The 23,533-nt window shown below is 44.0% G+C and overlaps 1 protein-coding gene across 2 annotated transcripts in view; it reads right to left on the bottom strand.

Annotated features, from left to right (window-relative positions):
- Positions 1-2,586: 2,586 nt before the first annotated feature.
- The window catches only part of unc5da (unc-5 netrin receptor Da), a 230,302-nt gene continuing 209,355 nt past the window's right edge, over positions 2,587-23,533 (bottom strand). For both annotated transcript variants that reach the window (XM_072661937.1, XM_072661938.1), the window contains 6 exons: positions 14,103-14,274; positions 13,381-13,608; positions 11,704-11,853; positions 10,532-10,696; positions 10,255-10,433; positions 2,587-6,590 (listed from right to left, as the gene is read on the bottom strand). In XM_072661937.1, the coding sequence (XP_072518038.1) occupies positions 5,528-6,590; positions 10,255-10,433; positions 10,532-10,696; positions 11,704-11,853; positions 13,381-13,608; positions 14,103-14,274 (1,957 nt within the window). In that variant the 3' untranslated portion in view covers positions 2,587-5,527. The remainder of the gene's footprint in view (positions 6,591-10,254; positions 10,434-10,531; positions 10,697-11,703; positions 11,854-13,380; positions 13,609-14,102; positions 14,275-23,533) is intronic.

Here is a 23,533-nt window from a genome sequence, read left to right as displayed (position 1 = left end):
GAGGGAGAGAGAGAGAGAGGGAGCAAGGACCGAGACAAAGAGGGGAGAGAAATGAGAGGGGGCGAGAGAGAGCAAGTCTGAGTGTGTGTGAAAGAGTGAGAGAGAGAGCGTGAGAGAGAGAGCAGTGAACTGGAGTGTGTGTTGTAAGTCGAGATCATTGAACCAGGAGACAACAGCAGAGAGAGAGAGAGAGCGAGAGAGAGAGAGAGAGAGAGAGAGACACTGTAAAAACTCAAGGGTGATAAAAACTGAGGAGGAAAACGGAGTGTGTTCTGGTATCCAAGCTACACAGGAAGTAAACTCCAAAACAAGCCAGACTGTTGCAGTGTGTGTGTGAGTGTGTATGTGTGAGTGTGTGTGTGTGTGTGTGTGTGTGTGTGTGTGTGTGTGTGCGGGCGGCTGAGGGCTTTCTAAAGGCCCCTACCCTCATGAGCCTCACATGACTCCGTTTATGTCTCTCTATCCTCTCTTTTTCTCGTTTAACCGCTCGCTCCCTCGCTCTCTTTCCCTCTCTGTGGGACAAAGCAGACCTCAGTGTTGTCCCGTTATCTCTCTCTCTCTCTCTCTCTCTCTCTCTTTCTCAAACTCCTTCGTTTGGACTGTTAGCTGTCTTTGACCTTTCTGTCTCTCATTCATTCTACTGCTCTCTCGCTCTCTCTCTCTCTCTCTCCCGCTCAGCAGTACACAGGCGTCCTGTGTGTGCTGGACTGAATGGTATGCGAATCCAGTGGGTGTCTGAGAGTCCTTTCATCCAGCCGAAAGAGAGAGAGAGAGAAAGAGAGAGAGAGGGAGCGAGGGAGGGCGGGGGAGCAGAGGAAAAAGAAGAGGGAGGTAAAGGAAGGGAGGAAAAAAAGAGTCATCTTTAATCCAACTGAGCCGGGACAGTTGTCCCACCAGACAGAGACAGAGAGAGAGAGAGAGAGAGAGAGAGAGAGAGAGAGACAGAGAGAAAGACAGAGAGAGAGAGAGACAGAGAGAGAGAGAGAGAGACAGAGAGAAAGAGACAGAGACAGACAGAGAGAGAGAGAGAGAGAGAGAGAGAGAGAGAGAGAGAGAGAGACAGAGAGAGAGAGAGAGAGAGAGACAGAGAGAATTTGAGCACCATCTAGTGGTAAAACTCAAAACGTGCAGGAAGCTGTACCAAACTGGCCACTTTATTGGAAACACCTATTGTCTTGCCCTTTACTCTCTGGCCACTTTATTGGAAACACTGACTGCCTTTTGCGTCTAGTCACTGGCCATTTTATTGGAAACACCCACAGCCTTTTGCATCCAGTTACTGGCCACTTTATTGGAAACATCTACTGCCTTGTGCTTCTACTCGGTGGCCACTTTATTAGAAACACCTACTGCCTTGTGCTTCTACTCGGTGGCCACTTTATTGGAAACACCCACAGCCTTTTGCATCCAGTTACTGGCCACTTTATAGGAAACACCCATTCCAACTCTTGTGTGAATAGGGAACTTCACCAAAGGGATCGGCTGAGTGTGTGTGTGTGTGTGTGTGTGTGTGTGTGTGTGTGTGTGTGTGTGTGTGTGTGAAAAAGAGAAAGTCTCCAGGCTTGCCTCACTCAGACAGCTTGTAAACATGCACGACTGTCAGAACAGCGGCTGTGGCTTCACCTCCCTGCCGCCCCACCTCCAACAAAAGACCTCCAGACCTCTGCTGCCACCTGCTGGCCATATACGCATATAACTGCCGAATGCACTGAGCTGTGGAAGTGCCGGTGCTCTCTGGAACGATGGATGCTGCTGTTGGGGGGGGTGATCCTGTCCTCTCTAACGCTCTTTTTCTTTCCAGCTTGCCTCCAATGAGAATCTTCTGGGAGCTGGAAGTGGCAGTCATGCTTCTGTGTGTCCACCATAACTAATTGTAGGAGATGAAGGAGAAAACACATCAGGGGGATGAGCAGGAAGAAAAGGAGGAGGAGGAGGAGCAAGAGAAGGATAAGAATGATGATGATGAGAAGGAGGAGGAGGAGCAGGACAGGATAAGAATGATGATGATGAGAAGGAGGAGGAGGAGCAGGACAGGATAAGAATGATGATGATGAGAAGGAGGAGGAGGAGCAGGAGAAGGATAAGAATGATGATGATGAGAAGGAGGAGGAGGAGGAGGAGGAAGAGCTTTAGGATGGGAAGGAGGAGGAGATTAAGGTTACGAATGAGGATGAGAAAAAGACTAAGAATGATAATTAGGAGAAGGTTAAGACTGAGGAGGAGGAGGTAAAAAGGTTAACATTGAGGAGGAGGAGAGGGCTTAGAATGAGGAGGAGGAGGAGAAGGAAGAGGAGGAGGTAAGGAAGGTTAACTTTGAGGAGGAGGAGAGGGCTTAGAATGAGGAGGAGGAGAAGGAGGAGGAGGAGGAGGAGAAGAAGAGGGTTAAGAATGAGGAGGAGAAGAAGGGAAGGAGATGGAGGTGTAGAATGAGAAGGAGGAGAAGGTTTAGAATGAGAAGGAGGAGGAGAAGAGGGTTAAGAAGGAGGAGGAGAAGGAGGAGGAGGAGGAGAAGAAGAGGGTTAAGAAGGAGGAGGAGAAGAAAGTAAAGGAGTTTTGAGGAGCAGAAGAAGGGAGTCAAGACGCTGCTGCTGGTAAATGAACAATTCTTTATTCAAATGAATCTGCCACAGTTTCCAATAAGAACACAGAGGTTTCCACTCAGTCTCTAGTCGAGAGAGCATCTCTCTCTCTCTCTCTCTCTCTCACACTCACACACACACACACACACTCACACACACACACACACACAATAACTTTACCTGAATAAACTCAAGAACTAGTAGAGCTAGGCTGCTTTACCCCAACCATACAAACACACACACACACACACACACACACACACACTTGCAGACACACCTCAAAAGCCCATGCATACATGTTGCATATCAACATTAAGACATAAGGAGGTGTGTCCGAACAGAAGCTGCACAGATTTGCTCCTCCTCCTCCGTCTCTCTGGACCGCTTTGCTGTTCCGGCGAATCACATTCCGGTTTTTCCGCGTCTTCCAGTGGATTAGCGCCGGACGATTCATGCTAACATAGCGTACCAACACTGCCGCCCCACCTTCGGACAGGAACACCACTGCTGTTCCAGTAATGCCATCACCATGGCAACAGTTTGCATGGCTGTGTAGTTCACCAACACATGCTAACTGGTTGTCAATCATAGCCGCAGCGCTAATCTTTAGCCATTTCTGACAGTGTTGCCCAAAGGTACCACCACTGCGGTCTCCATAGTAACTCCTAGGAGGTAATTTCACTGCCCAAATCCGACATGCCGGACATATTCAAAGTCCGACCTCAAAAGCTTTGTAAAAAAAAAAAGACCAGAAAAAGCCAGTTGCCGTGGTGTTGTTTACGTTGCCATGGCTACAGGAGTTTGATCCCCGGGGATTCAAGAGTCCCAGAGAGTACCATAGCTGACCTCTCTGGGTTAGCAGGACGGTCCTCCTTTTGCCCCCCTCCTCCCCCTATTACTCAGCGCAATGCTAACCTGTGTGGAAATCTGTTACCTGACTTAAGTGTGTTAGCGTTAGCGGTTAGCATGCTAGCCTTCACCCTTCCAGCGTAGGCACCTTTGGAGTTGATATCTGGGAAAAAGCGCGGGACGAGTCAGTGGATCGAGGATCTACTGGAGCCCTCCATCTCTACTGGAGGGCTCCAGGAGATACTGGAGGGATCTACTGGAGCCCTCCCTCTCCCCCATCACACAGCATCATGCTAGCCCGTACGGAGACGTCCGTTACCTGACCTAACTGTATTAGCATTAGCAGGTATCCAGCTAACCCCCATCCCCACCAGTGCTGGTACCATTGGAGTGGATATCTCAGAAAGTGTGGGACGTACTGGAGTTCGTCTGCTTCGAATAGCACCCTGTTTTTACCACCCTGTTACAGCTAACTGTCGTCAGTAGGTTATGAGCTTAATCCCCAGGGATTCAAGACATCTGTGGCCTGGGAGTCCCAGAGGGCATAACTGCCCCTCCCTCCCCCCCATTACACAGTGTCATGCTAGCATGAGCATGTTAGCATGCTAGTCTTTACCATTTCAGTGCTGGTACCTTTGGAGCCGGCATCTGAAAAAAGTGCGGGACGAGTCTGTTGGCCAGCATTCCCCAGGGGCGTTGCGCTAGCGACTGCCATGGCGCTTCCAGCTTCACTAATTCTGTAAGCTAGGGGGAGCTAGCCAGCTAGATAGCTAGCTAGCGGGTGGAAATTGACACCCCTGCTGACCTTTGCGTCACACGTTTGGGATTTTCCGAGTCTAGCTGTAAAACGGATGCACCTCAACTGCGTTCTCTAGCAATCATAAACACGCCACTTCTCGCTGCTAGCTGTTAGCCGTTAGCCGTTAGCTCAGACACTCACTCTCTCCAAAAGCAGTGACTTCTTTTCCGTTTTTTTCTTTTCTTTTTTCTTCCCAGCTACTCACCTCAAGAGTGATCATATTGGTATGTCATTCAGTTCCTGGTGTCTTTGGGTGTGTACCTGTGTCAGTGTGTGTGTGTGTGTGTTTGTGTATGTGTTATATACACACAGTCACAGTTGGCCAAAGCTGCTGTAGCAAAGTAGCGTGATATGTTTAAATGCTCTACACCACTGGCTTCGTGGTCCAAATCTGAAATCTGAGATCAGATCCTTTTATTAAAAAGAAAATCATAGGAATGAAAAACCAACAGACAAACAGACACTAACACTTCGCTTCATCTCAGTGCGTCTGATCTGGATCTGGGTCTGGATCTTGGACCTATGGTACCCAGAGGTCAGGGCCGAGACTCGAGGACTCGACCAGCCTGTGTACACAGATCCAGAACTGCAACCTGTCTTCTGCGGCCACTCCTCCTGGGACAGCTGAGCAACTGACCAGTTCCTAGGCCCCCTTCAGAAGACTGGAGAAGCGTAAAGGGTCAAATTGCATGCTTAAAAGATAGGACAGTCCCACGTCATGCCACTTTGTGACACCGCAGTACCTCTTCGAGGTCGTCTCGGAAAGTCCGGTTGCATGGTTCGGCCAGTCGCAGGGGGATCGAGGGCATACCCTTGTCCCGTGTAGTCAGTGCTTGTCCTCTTGAACAGGGCGACAGATTCCCCCTACTTTGTCCTTTGGCAACCCCCTAGTCACGACGTCGCGTCTGAATATGCCCGTCAGCCTTGGATATGAACGGGGATACGCCCGAGGGAAAAGTCCCGAAAGAAACGACAACGACTTCACAGCACAGTAGCGGATGAGGGCTATGGGGCAGGGCTAAAAAAGCGCGAGCCTGTCCTGCGCCTATCGACTAAGATCCAACTCCTCTCGTTGGCCCAGATCTGAGCAGAGGCGACCATATGACATCATCCAGACGTAGCTTTTCTGTTTTTTTTTCATAGCAGTCACAAAGAAGGAGAAGCAGCGTTCCCTGGAGTGGAAGGGGTTTGTCCGATGACCCATTGGCAACCCCTCATAGTGTCACCTACAAGCTCCTTCTCTCTGCCCCTTTATCCAGGAAGCTTTGCCACCGGCAACTCTTTTCTGGGGCCGTGGCTACTAGGTGTGGTCAGAGTCTAGGTCGTCACTGTAGCGGCCAAGAGTGGCGTTGGAGGGAGGACTTCTGCTGATGTCTAGGGTTCCACTTGTGGCTGGATGTTTGGAGCAATCCACTGTGGGCATGATGGACGGGTGTATAGACGGGTCCAGGTTGAGAATATCAGGGTTTTTGGACTCCAGGGTACCAGCGATGGTCAACTGCTTGGGGACGTCAAGGGTACTCATGTTACTCATGTTAGAAGTATCAGCAAAGGTCAGCTGTTTAGGATGGTCAAACATGCTCAGGTTAGCTGATTGGATGGACTGGTCCAGGGGACTAGCGATGTTCAACTGTTTGGGGGGGTCCAGGGAGCCGGTGTTAGCTGGCTGTTTGGCCTGGTCCAGGGTACCAGCAATCGTCAACTCTTTGGGGTGGTCTAGGGTACCAGTGTTAGCTAGGTGTTGAGAGTTGTTGAGGGTGAGAGGGTTGACTGAGTGTTTGGACTGGTCCAGGGCACCAGTCATGGTCAAGCGTCTGGAATGGTCCAGCGTATCCATGTTGGCCGAGTGTATGTACTGGTCCATGCTCCCGGCGACAGCCAGTTGCTTTGGATGGTCCAGTGTGCTCATGTTAGCTGAGTGTTTGCACTGGTCCAGCATACCACTAATGGCTAACTGCTTGGAATGGTCCAGTGTGGCCAGGTTAGCCGAGTGGTTGGACTGGTCCAAGGTACTAGCATGGTCCGGTGCACCCATGCCGGATGTGTGTTTGGAGTGGTTGAGGGTGACAGGGTTGGGGAGATGATTGGGTTGGTTCAGTGTACCCATGATGGCCAGGTGTTTGGACTGGCCCAGGGCGCCAGTCATGGTTGAGGCTTTGGGGTTGTTCATGTTTCCCATGATGGTCAGATGTCTGGGGTGGTCCAGGGTGGCTGGCATGCAAGGGTGTTTGGAGTGAACCCGGCCAATCTCTTCCAGAGCGCTGGCCAGAGAGTCCAGGTCTCCTTGGTCCTGGTGCTGAGCCTCCCACAGGCAGAGAATGACCGCCGACGGGCTCTTCTGACTTGCGAAGTATCCCAGGTTCCTGCGCAAAGACGAAGAAGCGTCAAAACCCGTACAAATGTAATTACGACCGACACTGCATGCAGGTGGATGGACATTGCTGGGCTGCAGTCTGACTGAGACAAAACAGACAGATCGAGGTTTGACAGGCTAGAGTCGGATCGAGATCTAATGTGCTTGCGGCTTGTGCTATTTCCTTCTAAATCTGACAGGTTCGTGTGGAGACGAGAGCTCTGAGGTGAAGTATGCAGACCCCCTCAGCGAGAGCGCTGATCAAATACAGGTTCTGCCTTTGACGTTCTGATAAATATATTGAATAGGCTCTTAAATGCTGGACCCAGAAAAACAAGGAAAGAAATCAAATAGGAAATGGTTCAGGTATCAGAATCAGAGCATGAAGAGCAGGGAGCTGAAAATAACACTGCAAGACAACAACAACACACTTCATCACACTACATCATCAGGGAGGGTGGGTATTATCAAGGGAGGGTATCATCAGGGGTGGGTATCATCAGGAGGGGTGGGTATCATTAGGGAGGGTGGGTAGGGTATCATCAAGGGTGGGTAGGTGGATATCATCAAGGAGGGTAGGTGGGGTATTGCCAAGGGTGGGTAGGTGGATATCATCAAGGAGGGTAGGTGGGGTATTGCCAAGGGTGGGTAGGTGGATATCATCAAGGAGGGTAGGTGGGGTATTGCCAAGGGTGGGTAGGTGGATATCATTAAGGAGGGTAGGTGGGGTATTGTAAAGGGTGGGTAGGTGGATATCATTAAGGAGGGTAGGTGGGGTATTGTAAAGGGTGGGTAGGTGGATATCATTAAGGAGGGTAGGTGGGGTATTGTAAAGGGTTGGTAGGTGGATATCATCAAGGAGGGTGGGTATTATCAAGGAAGGGTATGATTATAGGTGGGTACCATCAGGGAGGGTGGGTAGGGTATCATCAAGGGTGGGTAGGTGGATATCATCAAGGAGGGTGGGTATTATCAAGGAAGGGTATGATTATAAGTGGGTATCATCAGGGAGGGTGGGTATTATCAAGGGAGGGTTTCATCTAGGGTGGGGGTGGGTAACATCAGGAGGGTTGGGTATCATCAGGGAGGGTGGATAAGTGGATATCATCATGGAGGGTTGGTGGGGTATCATCAAGGAGGGTGGGTAGTATTAAGGGAGGGTTTCATCAAGGTTGGGGTGGGTATCATCAGGGAGGGTGGAGGTGGGTATCATCAGGGGTGGCAGCTGTGGGAGACAACTGGTCATGCTTTCTCCCAGGTGGGTAGATGGCGCTCTCTCCCCTCAGCACTACTGAAGCAACGTTGGCCAGCACAGGCCTCTGTTAGCTGGTGTGGTGGAGCTGGGGACGTGGTGCGTTCCTCCGAGCTCCTAGTGTTGGGAGCATTGCTAGTGCTTGGGGGAGCTGTAGTACTCCTTCGGATCTGGATACGGGTTGATCGATCTGTAGCCTGTACTGGAATTCCTATCTAAAGTACACCTAAGAGTAAAGCAGCGCAGGCTGAAGAGGCTGGATGTGAGCAGGAGGATGCTAGAAGGGATTGTGCATGATTATCACAACCCCCCCCCCGCCCACCACCACCCAGACAGAGTCGAATGGAAAAAAGCGCATCCGGATCAATATCGCAGCCCTGCTGCTGGATAAGTGGGGCATAGGGGCAAAGAAGGCTTGAGCTCTGCTGGAGGTGCAATGTAAACAATCCCTTTTCTCTCCACACATTCCCCGCAGGGACCTACCGAAATCAATGGCCTCCTGCCGCCTGACCTTCTGCTCCGCCTCCACCAGGGGGCAGCGCTGGCTCGCTGGTCGCCTGCCTTGTACGGCTCTCCGGGTAATTGCCCTCCCGCTCCCTCACGTCCCGGGGAGCTAATTGCAGAAATCCGCTTAACAAGACGTTTCTCATTACACACTGCCCGCGGCTGCGACCGCCTAGAAGATACCCCCAAATCCTACCCACACGCACCCCCCCCCCTCCCGATGCTGCCGTCCACATGCTCAGAAAGCCAATGTGGAAAAAGAGGCCTCCTCCCCACCGTCAGGACCCCAACCCTGGTTTGATATGACAGCTACGGTGCTCACAGGAAACACCCCCCCCCCTCGCAGTCGCTGAAGATAAACTGCAGTTGTGGAGGCAGGCAGACTAATGGCCTGCGCAACTTCTGAGGTTCTGAGAACAGCAGAAAGACAGCTGCTGGACTGCCACGCTGCGGAATTTGGTGAAACGAGAGAAACGGCTGTGACAGAAATCCCAGCATGCCGAAGTGAAGCTGTGACAAATACCCCAGAATGCCTGGATGAGGGCGCACACACCTTGCTGCCTAATGAGGAGGAGGCATATGCCTTATGCTGCACAACACACATGCATACACATGCATATACACACACACACACACACACACACACACACACTAACACTGAGAGTGTGTGTGTACAGCAGGGTGACTGAAGATGACCCCACTGAAGATGAGAGTGTGTTGTCTACATCCTTCATTAAAGCTGATCAGAAGTCTTTGAACTCAGTCTTAAGAAACATTTAAAAGGGGAGCAGATTATTATTATTATTATTATTATCAATAATAATAATAATAATAATTAATAATAATAATAATAATAACTAAAAGGAAAAGCAGGGCGGTTTGAGTAGTTACCCATTTTGCTACACATCCCATATTCGGTTGCTATGGTTTTTTTTAAAGTTGCTATGGTGTTACTAAGTGATTGAAACATAGCTGTTATCGTGTTGCTAGGTGGTTGCTAGGCAGTTGCTACGGTATCCCAAGTGATTGCTATGGTGTTGCTAAGATGGTTGCTAGGCAGTTGCTATGGTATAAAAAATGGGTACTACGGTGGTTGCCATGGTGCTGCTTAGTGGTTACTAAATTTTTCACTATGTGTGTGCTTTGGTGTTGCTGTGGCATTCCAGTGGCTGCCTTGGTGTCGCACGTGTTTGTTGTAGTGTTACTAAGTGGTTGCTAAGGTGTTGCTAGGTGGTCGCTTGGCAGTTGCTATGGTGTCCCAGGTGATTGCCATGGTGTTGCTAAGTGGTTGCCATGGTGTTGCTTTTTGGTCGTCAACACGTGTTTGCTATGGCATTGCTGTGGCATTCCAAGGGGCTGCTATGGTGTCTCAAGTTTTATTATGGTGTTGCTAGATGGTTGCTAAGTGGTTACCAAGGTAGTCACGACATGCTATGGAGTTGCTGGGGCATTCCAAGTGGTTGCTGTGGTCTGTCAGGTGTTTGTTATGGAATTGCTTAGTGATTGCTATGGCTAGGCAGTTGCTGTGGTGTTCCAAGTGATTGCCGTAGTGTTGCTAAGTGGTTGCTAAGGTTGTTGATAGGTGTTTGCTATGGAGTTGCCACGTGGCTGCTATGGTGTCTAAGGCATTTGCTTAGTGACTGCCATGGTGTAGCTGGGTGGTGTATCTGGCAGTTGCAAAGGTATCCCCAGGGGGGTGCAGCACATTCAGTAGCATGTGCAATACAGGAGTGTGCAGTTTTGGAGACACACACACACACACACACACACACTCACCATATGGAATGCGTGTTTTTCAGCATGCCTTGCCTTAATGAGGATAGGCCTGAGCACCAAATCAGGACAGATGCTGCTTTATGTGTGTGTGTGTGTGTGTGTGTGTGTGTGTGTATGTATGTGTGTGTGTGTTACACCTCACCTGTCTATGCGCAGTTTTTGTGCTAGAAGCTGCCAGTCCTTGCCCTTGGCGTTGGCCATGTCGAAGGTGGCGCAGATGCGCTGGCGGATGGAGAGGGGGATTTTGAAAGCCCTGGCGCCCGCCTGAGAGGTGATGGTACAGTCCGACTGGGCGAAGAACGGCACCACTTCCTTGTGGCTCTGGTGGAGGGAGTTTAGGGGGGTTTAGGACGTGCAGGGTGGATATCAAGTTATCCGAGAGCTCGAATCTGTGTTTCTTATGACAGAAAAGACCTCACCTCAGCCACGGTGGTGTAGACCTGCAGGATCTGCTCCTGGCCTTTGACCTGCCGGACGCTGATCTTGCAGGAGAGCTGATTGGCTGCCTGGCTGAAGCGCTCCAGGGTGAAGGCACACTGCAGAGGAGACTGATTACTGCCCCAAACCTGAGAGAAGCCAAACTCCTGCAGACACAGAGAGAGAGACAGTTCAGAGACAGTCTGAGGTGCTTATACCCCAACAGCTAGAGGGTGCTCTCGAGCGACGCTAGCAGCTAATGCCACGTTTGTACAATGGCGGTAGATGGACGACCACAAACCGGACGACCTCTGTCAGTGACTGGCAGTCAGAGGAATGCACACAGCTTGTCTAGTGCCTGTGGAGAAATCTGGCCAATAGAATAGGACTCTCTGGAGCAGATAACCATGAACCTACTGGTACCATGCTGCCTAATTCTAGGCGTGAGCTATAGAGGGGTATAAAGCCCCCCAGCATTGAGGTGTGTGAAAGCTGAATGCAATTAGATCCTCACAGCAACGCTCCTCCAAAATCTAGCAGTAATCTGTGTACCCTTGGTTTTGGAAGAAACAGCGAATGAGCAGGCGTCCCAATACTTTTGTCCATAAAGTGTGGCACAGGCCCTAGCAGCTGTATAATCAGTAAGGTCGTAAGTTCATTGGCCATGTTTGTGACCAGGTGTTCCAGAGAGCATACCTAGCTTAGCCTTGCTCTCTATGGGGGGGTAGGATGGCCCTCCCTCTCCCCTCGCCCCTAGAACCCAGGAAGGTTCTAGCCTTGGGGGAGTCCAAGCTAACACCATCAACCAAATAACGAGAACACCCTCCAGCAGCACGGTCAAGTCAAGCGTCAGATCCAGTCTCATTAGTACACCCCAGAACCCAGTACTGCAAAGTAAATCAGGCAGTTAGCACCATGCTAACTGTTGTTCATGAGCTTCCATTTACTTGTTAGCGACATTAGCTTCGAAGCTCCAGCGCAAAACTAAATACGACAGCACACGGGCGAGATTCGCCTCCCTCCAGCGCAGGCTGGTTAATATTCAAGCCCCAAGTCGAGAACGCACCGGAAACCCGACCTGCTGCGGCTCATTAACGGCCGGCCTAATCTGCATATTAATGCACCGTGTGAATATTCATCCCAGGGGCGGTGTGAATATTCATGAGGGTGGTACCTGGCAGGTGGTAAAAGGTTTGATGCTCCAGAGGAATTGCGGGACGTCCTGGATGGAGATTTGCAGGCTAAAGGAGTTTCCTTTGAACAGCAGGGTCTTGGGCTCCTCCAGGAGACGCCCACCCTGGCCACGCTCCAACCACACCACCTCCTGACCAGAGACAAAGAGAGAGAGGGGACATGTGAGAGCAGTTCCTATAATCCCCTCGCTTCTAGCGCCACCTGCTGGGGGAAAGTAAGAGACTGGCAGGAAGAGGTTTCTAATAAAGCGGCCAGTGAGTGGAAGTGCAAGGTCGGAACTTCAGATGTGACCACATACACACACACACACACACACACACACACACATACACACACACACACACATACACACACAGTCAAAGCTAGTGATTAAAAACATAAAGCAGTGTAAAGTACACTGTACACTTTACATGTTATAGTGCACACTTTACACTGTATGTTACCCTATATACCCAATTTACACTTTACACTGTATACCGCCCATGTTACACTGTACACTTTACCCGATATATCATACTTTACACTGTACACTTTACACTGCACACATTACTCAGTCTATTTCACACTGTATACTGTACAAGTTACACTCTACACTTTACATTGTACACTTTACCCTATATATTGTATGTTACACTGTACACTTTACACTGTAAACCTGTACACTCTACACTGTACCCTGTATACCACACAGGTTTCACTGTACACTTTACACTGTACACTTTACACGGCATCATTTACACCGTACACTTTACACATTTGTAAACACAAGATACTGTAGGCACACACACACACACGCACACACACAAGGCACTGTCTGAAGCCCCGAAGAAAGAAAGGGAGAGGAGGGGTAGAGAGAGAGAGAGAGAGAGAGAGAGAGAGAGAGAGAGGCTATTGATCCGTATGGATCTGGAGGTGAGAGAGGAATTGGTGAGGAACAGAAACGCCCACAGAGACGACAACAACAGAGTGCAGAGAAGAAAAGAGGAAGATGAAGGAAGAGGGGAGATGAAGGGCTGAATAAACAGAGGCACAGCAAAAGCAATCTAATCTCATTACAGCCTCTCGGTGAGATGGACACAAACACACACACACACACACACACACACACACACACACACTCTCTCCTCTCTCTCTCTCTCTCTCTCTCTCTCTCTCTCATGTAAGTCCTTCACAATGCACTGATGGTTGCGGCTCTGAGGTGTCAAACTCGAATGATTGGCTGAATGGGAATGAAGGAGTGGCTCATCAGTTCATTCAATACTGGAAATGATCAATAATTAATCTGTCACTTTTTTCCAAGTTTGATTATTTTGTAGCCTGAGGAAAACAGAATGAATTATTCATTATCTACTATAAATTATTCAGTATCTACCATGAATCTTCAATATCCTATATTAATTATTCAAGGCCTAATATTAATTATTCAGTATCCACTGTGAATGATTCAATATCTACTGTGAATCTTCAGTATTCACTATGAATTATTCAGTATCCACTATGAATGATTCAGTATCTGCTATGAATCTTCAGTATTCACTATAAATTATTCAGTACCCACTATGAAAGATTCAGTAACCACTATGAATTGTTTGGGCTCTTCTATGAATGATTCAGTATCTGGTATGAATCTTCAGTATTCACTATGAATTATTCTGACCTGGAAGGCGTGAGGGGTGTCGTCCACACAGTAGACCCGAAGGTCATAGGTGAGAGCGTTGGCCTCCAGGCTGCCGAACACAGCGAGGCGGAGCCTCTTCCCAGCTGCCTCGCTCAGCGGCTCCCCTACCAGGGCGTAGCGGCCTGGGCGGTCCACCAGAAGGTGGCAGCACTGAGGCTCCAGCAGGCAGTAACAGGAGGCACTCTCACCCTCCACGGACATCACATCCTGGAATTTAGAAACACACACACACACACACACACACACTTGATTGAATTGAGAATTTGATTGCATTCAGCAACGAGCATTTGTGAGTTCAGGATGTTGGATGCTGATCACCACCCTACCCCGTCATCCCCTAAACTCCCCAACTCATCCCTGGAGTACTGGATGGAGCACCACCATCCATCATTCCAGAGAGCCCAGTTCCTCCACTGCTCCACAGCTCAATGCTGGGGGGCTTTATACCCCTCTATAGCCCACACCTGCATCAGGCAGCATGGTTCCCATAGCTTTACCAGTGTCTGTCTGCTCCAGTCCTATTCTACTGGCAATACAGCTTAACAGGGCCTAAAAAGGTAGCTGAATGCATTTTATTAGAAGGGGTGTCCACAAACATCTGAACATATGGTGGTGACAAGCAGGATGAAGATGGACATGGAGACACAGCTGGAAAAAAAAGACGGACGAGCAGAAGCTGGAGAAGAAGAACATTGAATCACCTCCCAGCCGTCCTCCCGGGTTTGTCTCCTCAGCTTCACGCTCCAGTCGTCCGAGCTCATGTCTGCACAGTGCGCGATCGTCATGGCAACAGGGCATGAGAGGTCCAGCCCGGGTGGACCGTACGAGACCTCCGGCCCCAACAGAACCTCCTGAGTCTCCTCTGACAGGACACTGCGAGAGAGAGAGAGAGAGAGAGAGAGAGGGTTCAGCTCCACACCAGTAGCCTAGTGCAGGGCATTAACATGTGGGCTGGGTAATTAGTTAAAACTGGCTAAAATTAAGGGGAAAAAATGAAAAAGGAGTAAACAAAACTTAAAAATAATAAAACAAACTAAAAAATAATTGTAAAAATGTTAAAGTTAAAAAAGTTTGATATTACCACTCCAACACACCAACTGCTTGGTTTTAGTATATTTATAATTTTATTGGTTTTGTTATTTGTATTTTTTATTATACTTTATTATTTTATAATTGTAAACAAAAACAAAAGTGTAAACAAAAATGAATAATAATAAAATAAACTTTTAAAGATATTTTAAAAATGTTAAAGTTAAAAAAGTTTGATATTACCACTCCAACACACTAACTGCTTTTATAAATAAATATATAATAAAGGTTTTATTATATTTATAATTTTATTGTTTTTGTTATTTTAATTATTTGATTTTACTGGTTTTATATATATATATATATATATATATATATATATATATATATATATATATATATATATATATTTAATTGTATTATTTTAAAAGGAGTACAAAAACGAACAAAAATGAAAAATAATAAAATAACTTTTAAAAATTATATATATATATATATATATATATATATATATATATATATATATAAGGATAATAAAGGTTTTATTATTATATTTATAATTGTATTGTTTATATTATATTTTTACTATTTGTATTATTATTATTTAATTTTATTATTTTATAAATAAATAATGTACTGATGCTTTAAGTGACACACATTTGAAATGAATCACATTTGACTCAAAAATGCACCAAATGCATAAAAGTGCTCAAAAACTCACAAAAAAGGGCACAAGTGTAAAAAAAAGCACCAGCTGCATCAGTTACTCCAACAAAAGCAGGTTATTTAAAAAAAAATTTTTTTTAATGCCCTTAATTTTATAAGAAACAATGAGTGAGCAGGTGTCCCAATACTTTTGTCCAAATCGCTGGAAATGATTGGTATTTAAATGATTGCAAATATATATTTATGCTTTAATGGTCACATATATCCCACTAATTGCCTCCATTCCTTGTGACTTGGTGAACCTCCTTTCACACATGGGAACGTTAAAAGCTAAATCCCAGGAATTCCCAGAGTGAGGAACCATATCCAAGTCCGAGAGGCCGGAAAGCCTGAGCCTGAGCTCTGCCCATATCCATGCAGCCAGCCTGCCGACGGCTAAGCCTGACATTGCTCTCGCGCTGGATAAGTCTTTAACTTCACTGCTAACACAGACACACCACCTGAGATCAAAACAGTGACTGCAGGTGTTGTATGACTGAACAGGTGTGTGTGTGTGTGTGAGAGAGAGAGAGAGAGAGAGAGCGAGAGATGTAAGGACTTGCGGTCGATGGCATTCTTTGAAGTGCTTTCTGAGGAGTCCTCTGACAGATGGAAACACTTTGGATGCATTTGTGCCGATCGATACGTCTCGGAGCACTCCAGCCACACTCGCAAATCTGAGGCTGGAGGAGAGAGAGCACGGACACGGCTGGACCCTCCAGCCGTACAGTGACCCCATGGGTCAGCACACACGCCTCCACACACTCCAGTGAAGAGTTTTTAGAGCTGCAAAATGAAGACTTGGACTTCTGTCCCCGAAGGACGGATAGGACAAAGTGCTGGAGTCACAGTTTTAGCTGCTAGAGGTTTGGGTAGCCTGCTTGGTCAGTTCTGGCAGGTCTGAGAGACTCTAGCCACGGGTCAAGCCACAGATTTCCCATGACGCTCAGGTCAGCGGACTCTGGAGTCCACTGCAAAACCTACAGGACCTCATAAGGGCGGCTTGTGACTAACGCTGCGGTAGCAACGCTGGGCGAGGCAGGCAGCCGGCGAGATAGCGCTGCTAACAGTGTAGTAGTGATGCAGACACCACGGTAGCAACACTGGGCGTAGTAGTGATGCAGACACCACGGTAGCAACACTGGGCGTAGTAGTGATGCAGACACCACGGTAGCAACACTGGGCGTAGTAGTGATGCAGACACCACGGTAGCAACACTGGGTAGCAACACTGGGCGTAGTAGTGATGCAGACACCATGGTAGCAACACTGAGTAGCAACACTGGGCGTAGTAGTGATGCAGACACCACGGTAGCAACACTGGGTAGCAACACTGGGCGTAGTAGTGATGCAGACACCACGGTAGCAACACTGGGTAGCAACACTGGGCGTAGTAGTGATGCAGACACCACGGTAGCAACACTGGGTAGCAACACTGGGCGTAGTAGTGATGCAGACACCACGGTAGCAACACTGGGTAGCAACACTGGGCGTAGTAGTGATGCAGACACCATGGTAGCAACACTGAGTAGCAACACTGGGCGTAGTAGTGATGCAGACACCACGGTAGCAACACTGGGTAGCAACACTGGGCGTAGTAGTGATGCAGACACCATGGTAGCAACACTGAGTAGCAACACTGGGCGTAGTAGTGATGCAGACACCACGGTAGCAACACTGGGTAGCAACACTGGGCGTAGTAGTGATGCAGACACCACGGTAGCAACACTGGGTAGCAACACTGGGCGTAGTAGTGATGCAGACACCATGGTAGCAACACTGAGTAGCAACACTGGGCGTAGTAGTGATGCAGACACCACGGTAGCAACACTGGGTAGCAACACTGGGCATAGTAGTGATGCAGACACCACGGTAGCAACACTGGGTAGCAACACTGGACACAGTAGTGATGCAGACACCACGGTAGCAACACTGGGTAGCAACACTGGGCGTAGTAGTGATGCAGACACCACGGTAGCAACACTGGGTAGCAACACTGGGCGTAGTAGTGATGCAGACACCACGGTAGCAACACTGGGTAGCAACACTGGACACAGTAGTGATGCAGACACCACGGTAGCAACACTGGGTAGCAACACTGGCCGTAGTAGTGATGCAGACACCACGGTAGCAACACTGGGTAGCAACACTGGGCGTAGTAGTGATGCAGACACCACGGTAGCAACACTGGGTAGCAACACTGGGCGTAGTAGTGATGCAGACACCACGGTAGCAACACTGGGTAGCAACACTGGCCGTAGTAGTGATGCAGACACCACGGTAGCAACACTGGGTAGCAACACTGGGCGTAGTAGTGATGCAGCCCCCATGGTAGCAACACTGGGTAGCAACACTGGGCGTAGTAGTGATGCAGACACCACGGTAGCAACACTGGGTAGCAACACTGGGCGTAGTAGTGATGCAGACACCACGGTAGCAACACTAGGTAGCAACACTGGGCACAGTAGTGATGCAGACACCACGGTAGCAACACTGGGTAGCAACACTGGGCGTAGTAGTGATGCAGACACCACGGTAGCAACACTGGGTAGCAACACTGGGCGTAGTAGTGATGCAGACACCACGGTAGCAACACTGGGTAGCAACACTGGCCGTAGTAGTGATGCAGACACCACGGTAGCAACACTGGGTAGCAACACTGGGCGTAGTAGTGATGCAGACACCACGGTAGCAACACTGGGTAGCAACACTGGGCGCAGTAGTGATGCAGACACCACTGTAGCAACACGGGCCGAGGCAGGCAGCGTCTATATCAGACCCCTCTAGCGACCTTTTTTTTTTTTTTTTTAAGTGACTAGCGACAAATCTAGCGACCCCGCCCCCTATTTTGCAGAGCGGGATGTGAATATAAACGCCTGTTTAAAATAAATAACTTTCATTTAATTTACCCTCAGTCACTCACTCACCTCAAAACTGAAATCAAAATTGATTTATGCAGTTTACGTAAAAATGATTTTATGTGACGTGGGTCTAGACGAAGTCACGAAGGCCAATAATAATAATAATAATAATAATAATAATAATGTGACCCATACTAAGGGTATTACGGTAGGAGAAGAGCTGGTACACCTTTCTAAGGCTTACCTGGGAGGGGGGTGGCGCCTTTAAGACGCTCGGCACGTGGTGGGCTCGCAGGAGCTCCGCCTACGAAGTCTCGCGACATCTGCTCCAATTATCGTTTGGTTCATTGCCAGGGACATGTGCAGGTAGCACGGTTTGCACCATTGGAGGCCAGATGCAGTGCGCAGCAGCTTGGGTTGCAGTTTTAGCGAGTTAGCATGTAGCAGATGTAGAGTCTGCTCGCTAATGCCCTTGTCTTTGTCTTTAAAGCAAGCTCTTACTGGTTGCAGTGTGTAGCAGTGCCTGGGGTTTGGGACCGAGTCTGGGTTGGTGACCAGAGGCAGGTGCAGTAAACCTTTGGCTCCAGGTATGTAAATGTATGCAATTGACTGGAGGTTTTGGTGGAAGCTGCAAAGCATTAATGTAGAGTGTTTCTCCCCTGTAGTTTAAACGAATCCCTGTGCTTTCATTCATCTTTACATGCTTTTATAAATAAGAGTCTTAATCTTATTGTTTTATTGAGTGCCAATATCTCAGAGCAGCGTTTTATCATTAGATTAGTTCAAATCAAATCAAATCATCTGCCCACATCAAAGCTGTACAATAAAGATCTACATTTAAACTTAACTAAACCTTAACTTAATGAAGTAAAGTGCAAAAGAAAAATAAAATAAAAAAATAAAAATAGAATAAGTTACATTTATTGTAAAAAATAAAATATAAAAATATGAAAATATAGAAATAAGCAAAAAAATAAAAATACAAATATATATATACACACAGATGAAATAGTGTGTGTATGTGTGTGTGTGTGTGTATATATATATATATATATATATATATGTGTATGTATACATATGTACATATTGTTCCAATGTACAACTCATTTTTTTTACTTTTTACTATAACATTGTAAATTGGAGTGAGTAACAAGCTTTGGGTCACTGTGGAATGTGTGAATCACATGTGTTTATAATTTGGTGGTTTTGTAGTGAAGTTTGTAGTGTTCACTTATTTATTTCATTAATTTATTAATTTTATTTTATTTTTATCTCATTGTGTATGTTTCATGGTTGTGCTACTGACTTCCTATATATCCAGTTAAATGAATAATTGGTACTTGAGGTTTTTATGTGCAATAATTTTACACACTGAGGTTAATAAAAGAATATTGTGTGCAAAGTTATCATCTTAATTCACCTCTGGTTATTACATACCAAACCTGAGTGGCAACTGGTGGGATTGGTTAACCTTTTTTTTTTAATTAAATTATTTTTTTTAGTTTATCCCAAGTAATAAAAGGAAGGTGTTGTGTGGTCTGGCCGGTAGCAGGGCCTATAATAATAATAATAATAATAATTAATATAGGACATATTTAGGGTGTTTTTATTCACTTTTTTTATCTTTATTCCTTTTTCTCTGCAGCTCTAAATACAAGCAATTATCGAACAAAAATTAGAAAACGAATGATTATGCAAATTATGCGATTGCGTCATTCATCGACTCCCAGGACAGCCAATAGCTGCTCTCCTTGCTGAGGAGTTCAGGCGACGCGGCTCTGGCGGTTGAGGCCGGCGGAACCGCCGTTTTCTCTCGGCTTCGTGAAGAAGGCAGCGCGCTGGTGCTCAGTCTTATAAAGTCTTATAAAGTCTTTATTAGCTAAATAACCTGAACTGTGTGATATAAACTGGTCTGTCTCAGCTGGATAAACTTTTTACGTTTTCGTAAAGTCGCTTCAGCCAAACTAACTCGCTATAAATACTAGCTAGCTGGTTAGCGGTTACCTCAGCCTAGCCTAGCTATAAGTAGCTTCACCGCGACCGGTAATGTAGCGTGGGGCTGTAATGGGGCTTAACCGGGGCTGAAATGTGTGTTTAGCGGCGTTTGAGTGAAGCTGTAGCTGCTTTTGCACGTTTTGTTGGAAACCCGGAGCTCGTTTATACCGACTCTGAGGCGGGTGCGGCGTTCGTTAGCTTGTTAGCTAGCTGCGTGTTAGCCGCTTCACAGAAATCCTGTACGCGCGCGCGCACCGCAGCTAGCTAGCCGGCCTTCGCCAGTGGCTCTGCGCCCGTGTCCTGCGTAGTAAAATGATATTTACTGAAGTGATATTTATTTATTTATATATTTACTGAAGTGATATTTATTTATTTATAGATTTACTGAAGTAATATTTATTTATATATAGATTTACTGAAGTAATATTTATTTATTTATAGATTTACTGAAGTAACATTTATTTATATATAGATTTACTGAAGTAATATTTATTTATATATAGATTTACTGAAGTAATATTTATTTATATATAGATTTACTGAAGTAATATTTATTTATTTATAGATTTACTGAAGTAACATTTATTTATGTATTTACTGAAGTAACATTTATTTATTTATATATTTACTGAAGTAACATTTTATTTATATATTTACTGAAGTAACATTTATTTATTTATATATTTACTGAAGTAATATTTATTTATTTATAGATTTACTGAAGTAACATTTATTTATAGATTTACTGAAGTAACATTTATTTATTTATATATTTACTGAAGTAACATTTATTTATTTATAGATTTACTGAAGTAACATTTATTTATTTATATATTTACTGAAGTAACATTTATTTATTTATAGATTTACTGAAGTAACATTTATTTATTTATAGATTTACTGAAGTAACATTTATTTATTTATAGATTTACTGAAGTAATATTTATTTATATATAGATTTACTGAAGTAATATTTATTTATTTATAGATTTACTGAAGTAATATTTATTTATTTATAGATTTACTGAAGTAATATTTATTTATTTATAGATTTACTGAAGTAATATTTATTTATATATAGATTTACTGAAGTAATATTTATTTATTTACTGAAGTAATATTTATTTATATATTTACTGAAGTAACATTTATTTATTTATATATTTACTGAAGTAACATTTATTTATTTATATATTTACTGAAGTAACATTTATTTATTTATATATTTACTGAAGTAACATTTATTTATTTATATATTTACTGAAGTAATATTTATTTATGATATTTATTGAAGTAATGATATTTACTGAAGTAATATTTATTTATTTATGATATTTACTGAAGTAATATTTATTTATTTATGATATTTACTGAAGTGATATTTATTTATTTGTTTGATATTTACTGAAGTAATATTTATTTATTTATGATATTTACTGAAGTGATATTTATTTATTTATGATATTTATTGAAGTGATATTTATTTATATGATATTTACTGAAGTAATGATATTTACTGAAGTAATATTTATTTATTTGTTTGATATTTACTGAAGTGATATTTATTTATGGTATTTACTGAAGTAATTATTTATTTATATGATATTTACTGAAGTAATATTTATTTATTTATATTATATTTTCTGAAGTAATATTTAATGAAGTAATATGTATTTATATATTTTCTGAAGTAATATTTATTTGATATTTACTGAAGTAATATTTATTTATGATATTTACTGAAGTAATATTTATTTATTTGATATTTACTGAAGTAATATTTATTTATATGATATTTACAGAAGTAATGATATTTACTGAAGTAATATTTATTTGATATTTACTGAAGTAATGATATTTACTGAAGTGATATTTATTTATTTATGGTATTTACTGAAGTGATATTTATTTATTTATGGTATTTACTGAAGTGATATTTATTTGTTTGATATTTACTGAAGTGATATTTATTTGTTTGATATTTACTGAAGTGATATTTATTTATTTGGTATTTACTGAAGTAATTATTTATATGATATTTACTGAAGTAATATTTATTTATATTATATTTTCTGAAGTAATATTTACTGAAGTAATATGTATTTATTTATATGATATTTTCTGAAGTAATATTTATTTGACATTTACTGAAGTAATGATATTTACTGAAGTAATGATATTTACTGAAGTAATGATATTTACTGAAGTAATGATATTTACTGAAGTAATATTTATTTATTTATGATATTTACTGAAGTAATGATATTTACTGAAGTGATATTTATTTATATGATATTTACTGAAGTAATGATATTTATTGAAGTAATATTTATATATGACATTTACTGAAGTAATGATATTTACTGAAGTAATATTTATTTGATATTTACTGAAGTAATGATATTTACTGAAGTGATTTATTTATTTGTTTGATATTTACTGAAGTGATATTTATTTATTTGTTTGATATTTACTGAAGTGATATTTATTTATTTATTTATGGTATTTACTGAAGTAATATTTATTTATTTATAAGATATTTACTGAAGTGATTATTTATATATGATATTTACTGAAGTAATATTTATTTATTTGTTTGATATTTACTGAAGTGATTATTTATATATGATATTTTCTGAAGTAATATTTACTGAAGTAATATGTATTTATTTATATGATATTTTCTGAAGTAATATTTATTTGATATTTACTGAAATAATATTTATTTATTTATATGATATTTACTGAAGTAACATTTATTTATATAATATTTACTTCAGTAATATTTATTTATTTATATTATATTTACTTCAGTAATGATATTTACTGAAGTAATATAATATTTATTATTTATTATAAAGTTTTATAAAGTTCTTTACTTTATTTGTAACTTTATTTGCTTTATTCGCTGGCAAACCTTGTCCAAGATCAGCAGATAATTGGGATCCAAATAAAATAAATTGATAAAAAAAAAAAAAATTATAGGTAACTGATTGGGTCCTAAATGGTGAGATGAAGTCGGGGGTATGACGTGTCACTACACCGGCAGCACCCAGAAGCGCAGGTGAGCGGCTCTCTCTTGTTAACTCTGGGACAGAGTACCTCTACCACGGGATTTAGGGAGAAGACTGGTGACTGACTAAAAAGGATGGTGGAAAATTCAGGTTTGAGCACACGACTCCTTACACCATCTAAGGTAAGTTAAGTTATGGTGCTTTTACACAATGTGGTGCACATTAAAACTCCAGCTGGGACAGAGGGCAAAATTCTCACTCTGAATTTTACAAAGGAGCAAATTCCCTGTTTGTTACTGTCCCTCTGCCCAGCTGAGCTGTGAAACACAGGGTGAGGCGTACAATCGGTTGCGATCAGCTGGTTGTAGTGTAGACGAGTCCCGTTGCGATTACGGGTCAGACCTTGGAGCAGGTGGAAATCTATAAATTCCTCGGTGTCCTGCTCGACAACAAACTGGACCGGAGGGCAGACACAGAGGCTGGGTACCAGAAGTGGGTGAGCAGACTCTTTTCTGTGGAGGTTCAGGTT

The sequence above is a fragment of the Salminus brasiliensis genome, chromosome 18 (assembly GCF_030463535.1).
Source record: "Salminus brasiliensis chromosome 18, fSalBra1.hap2, whole genome shotgun sequence".
Lineage (NCBI taxonomy): Eukaryota > Metazoa > Chordata > Actinopteri > Characiformes > Bryconidae > Salminus > Salminus brasiliensis.
The sequence above is the reverse complement of the archived record's forward strand: the minus strand, read 5'-3'. Positions and strand labels throughout refer to the sequence as shown.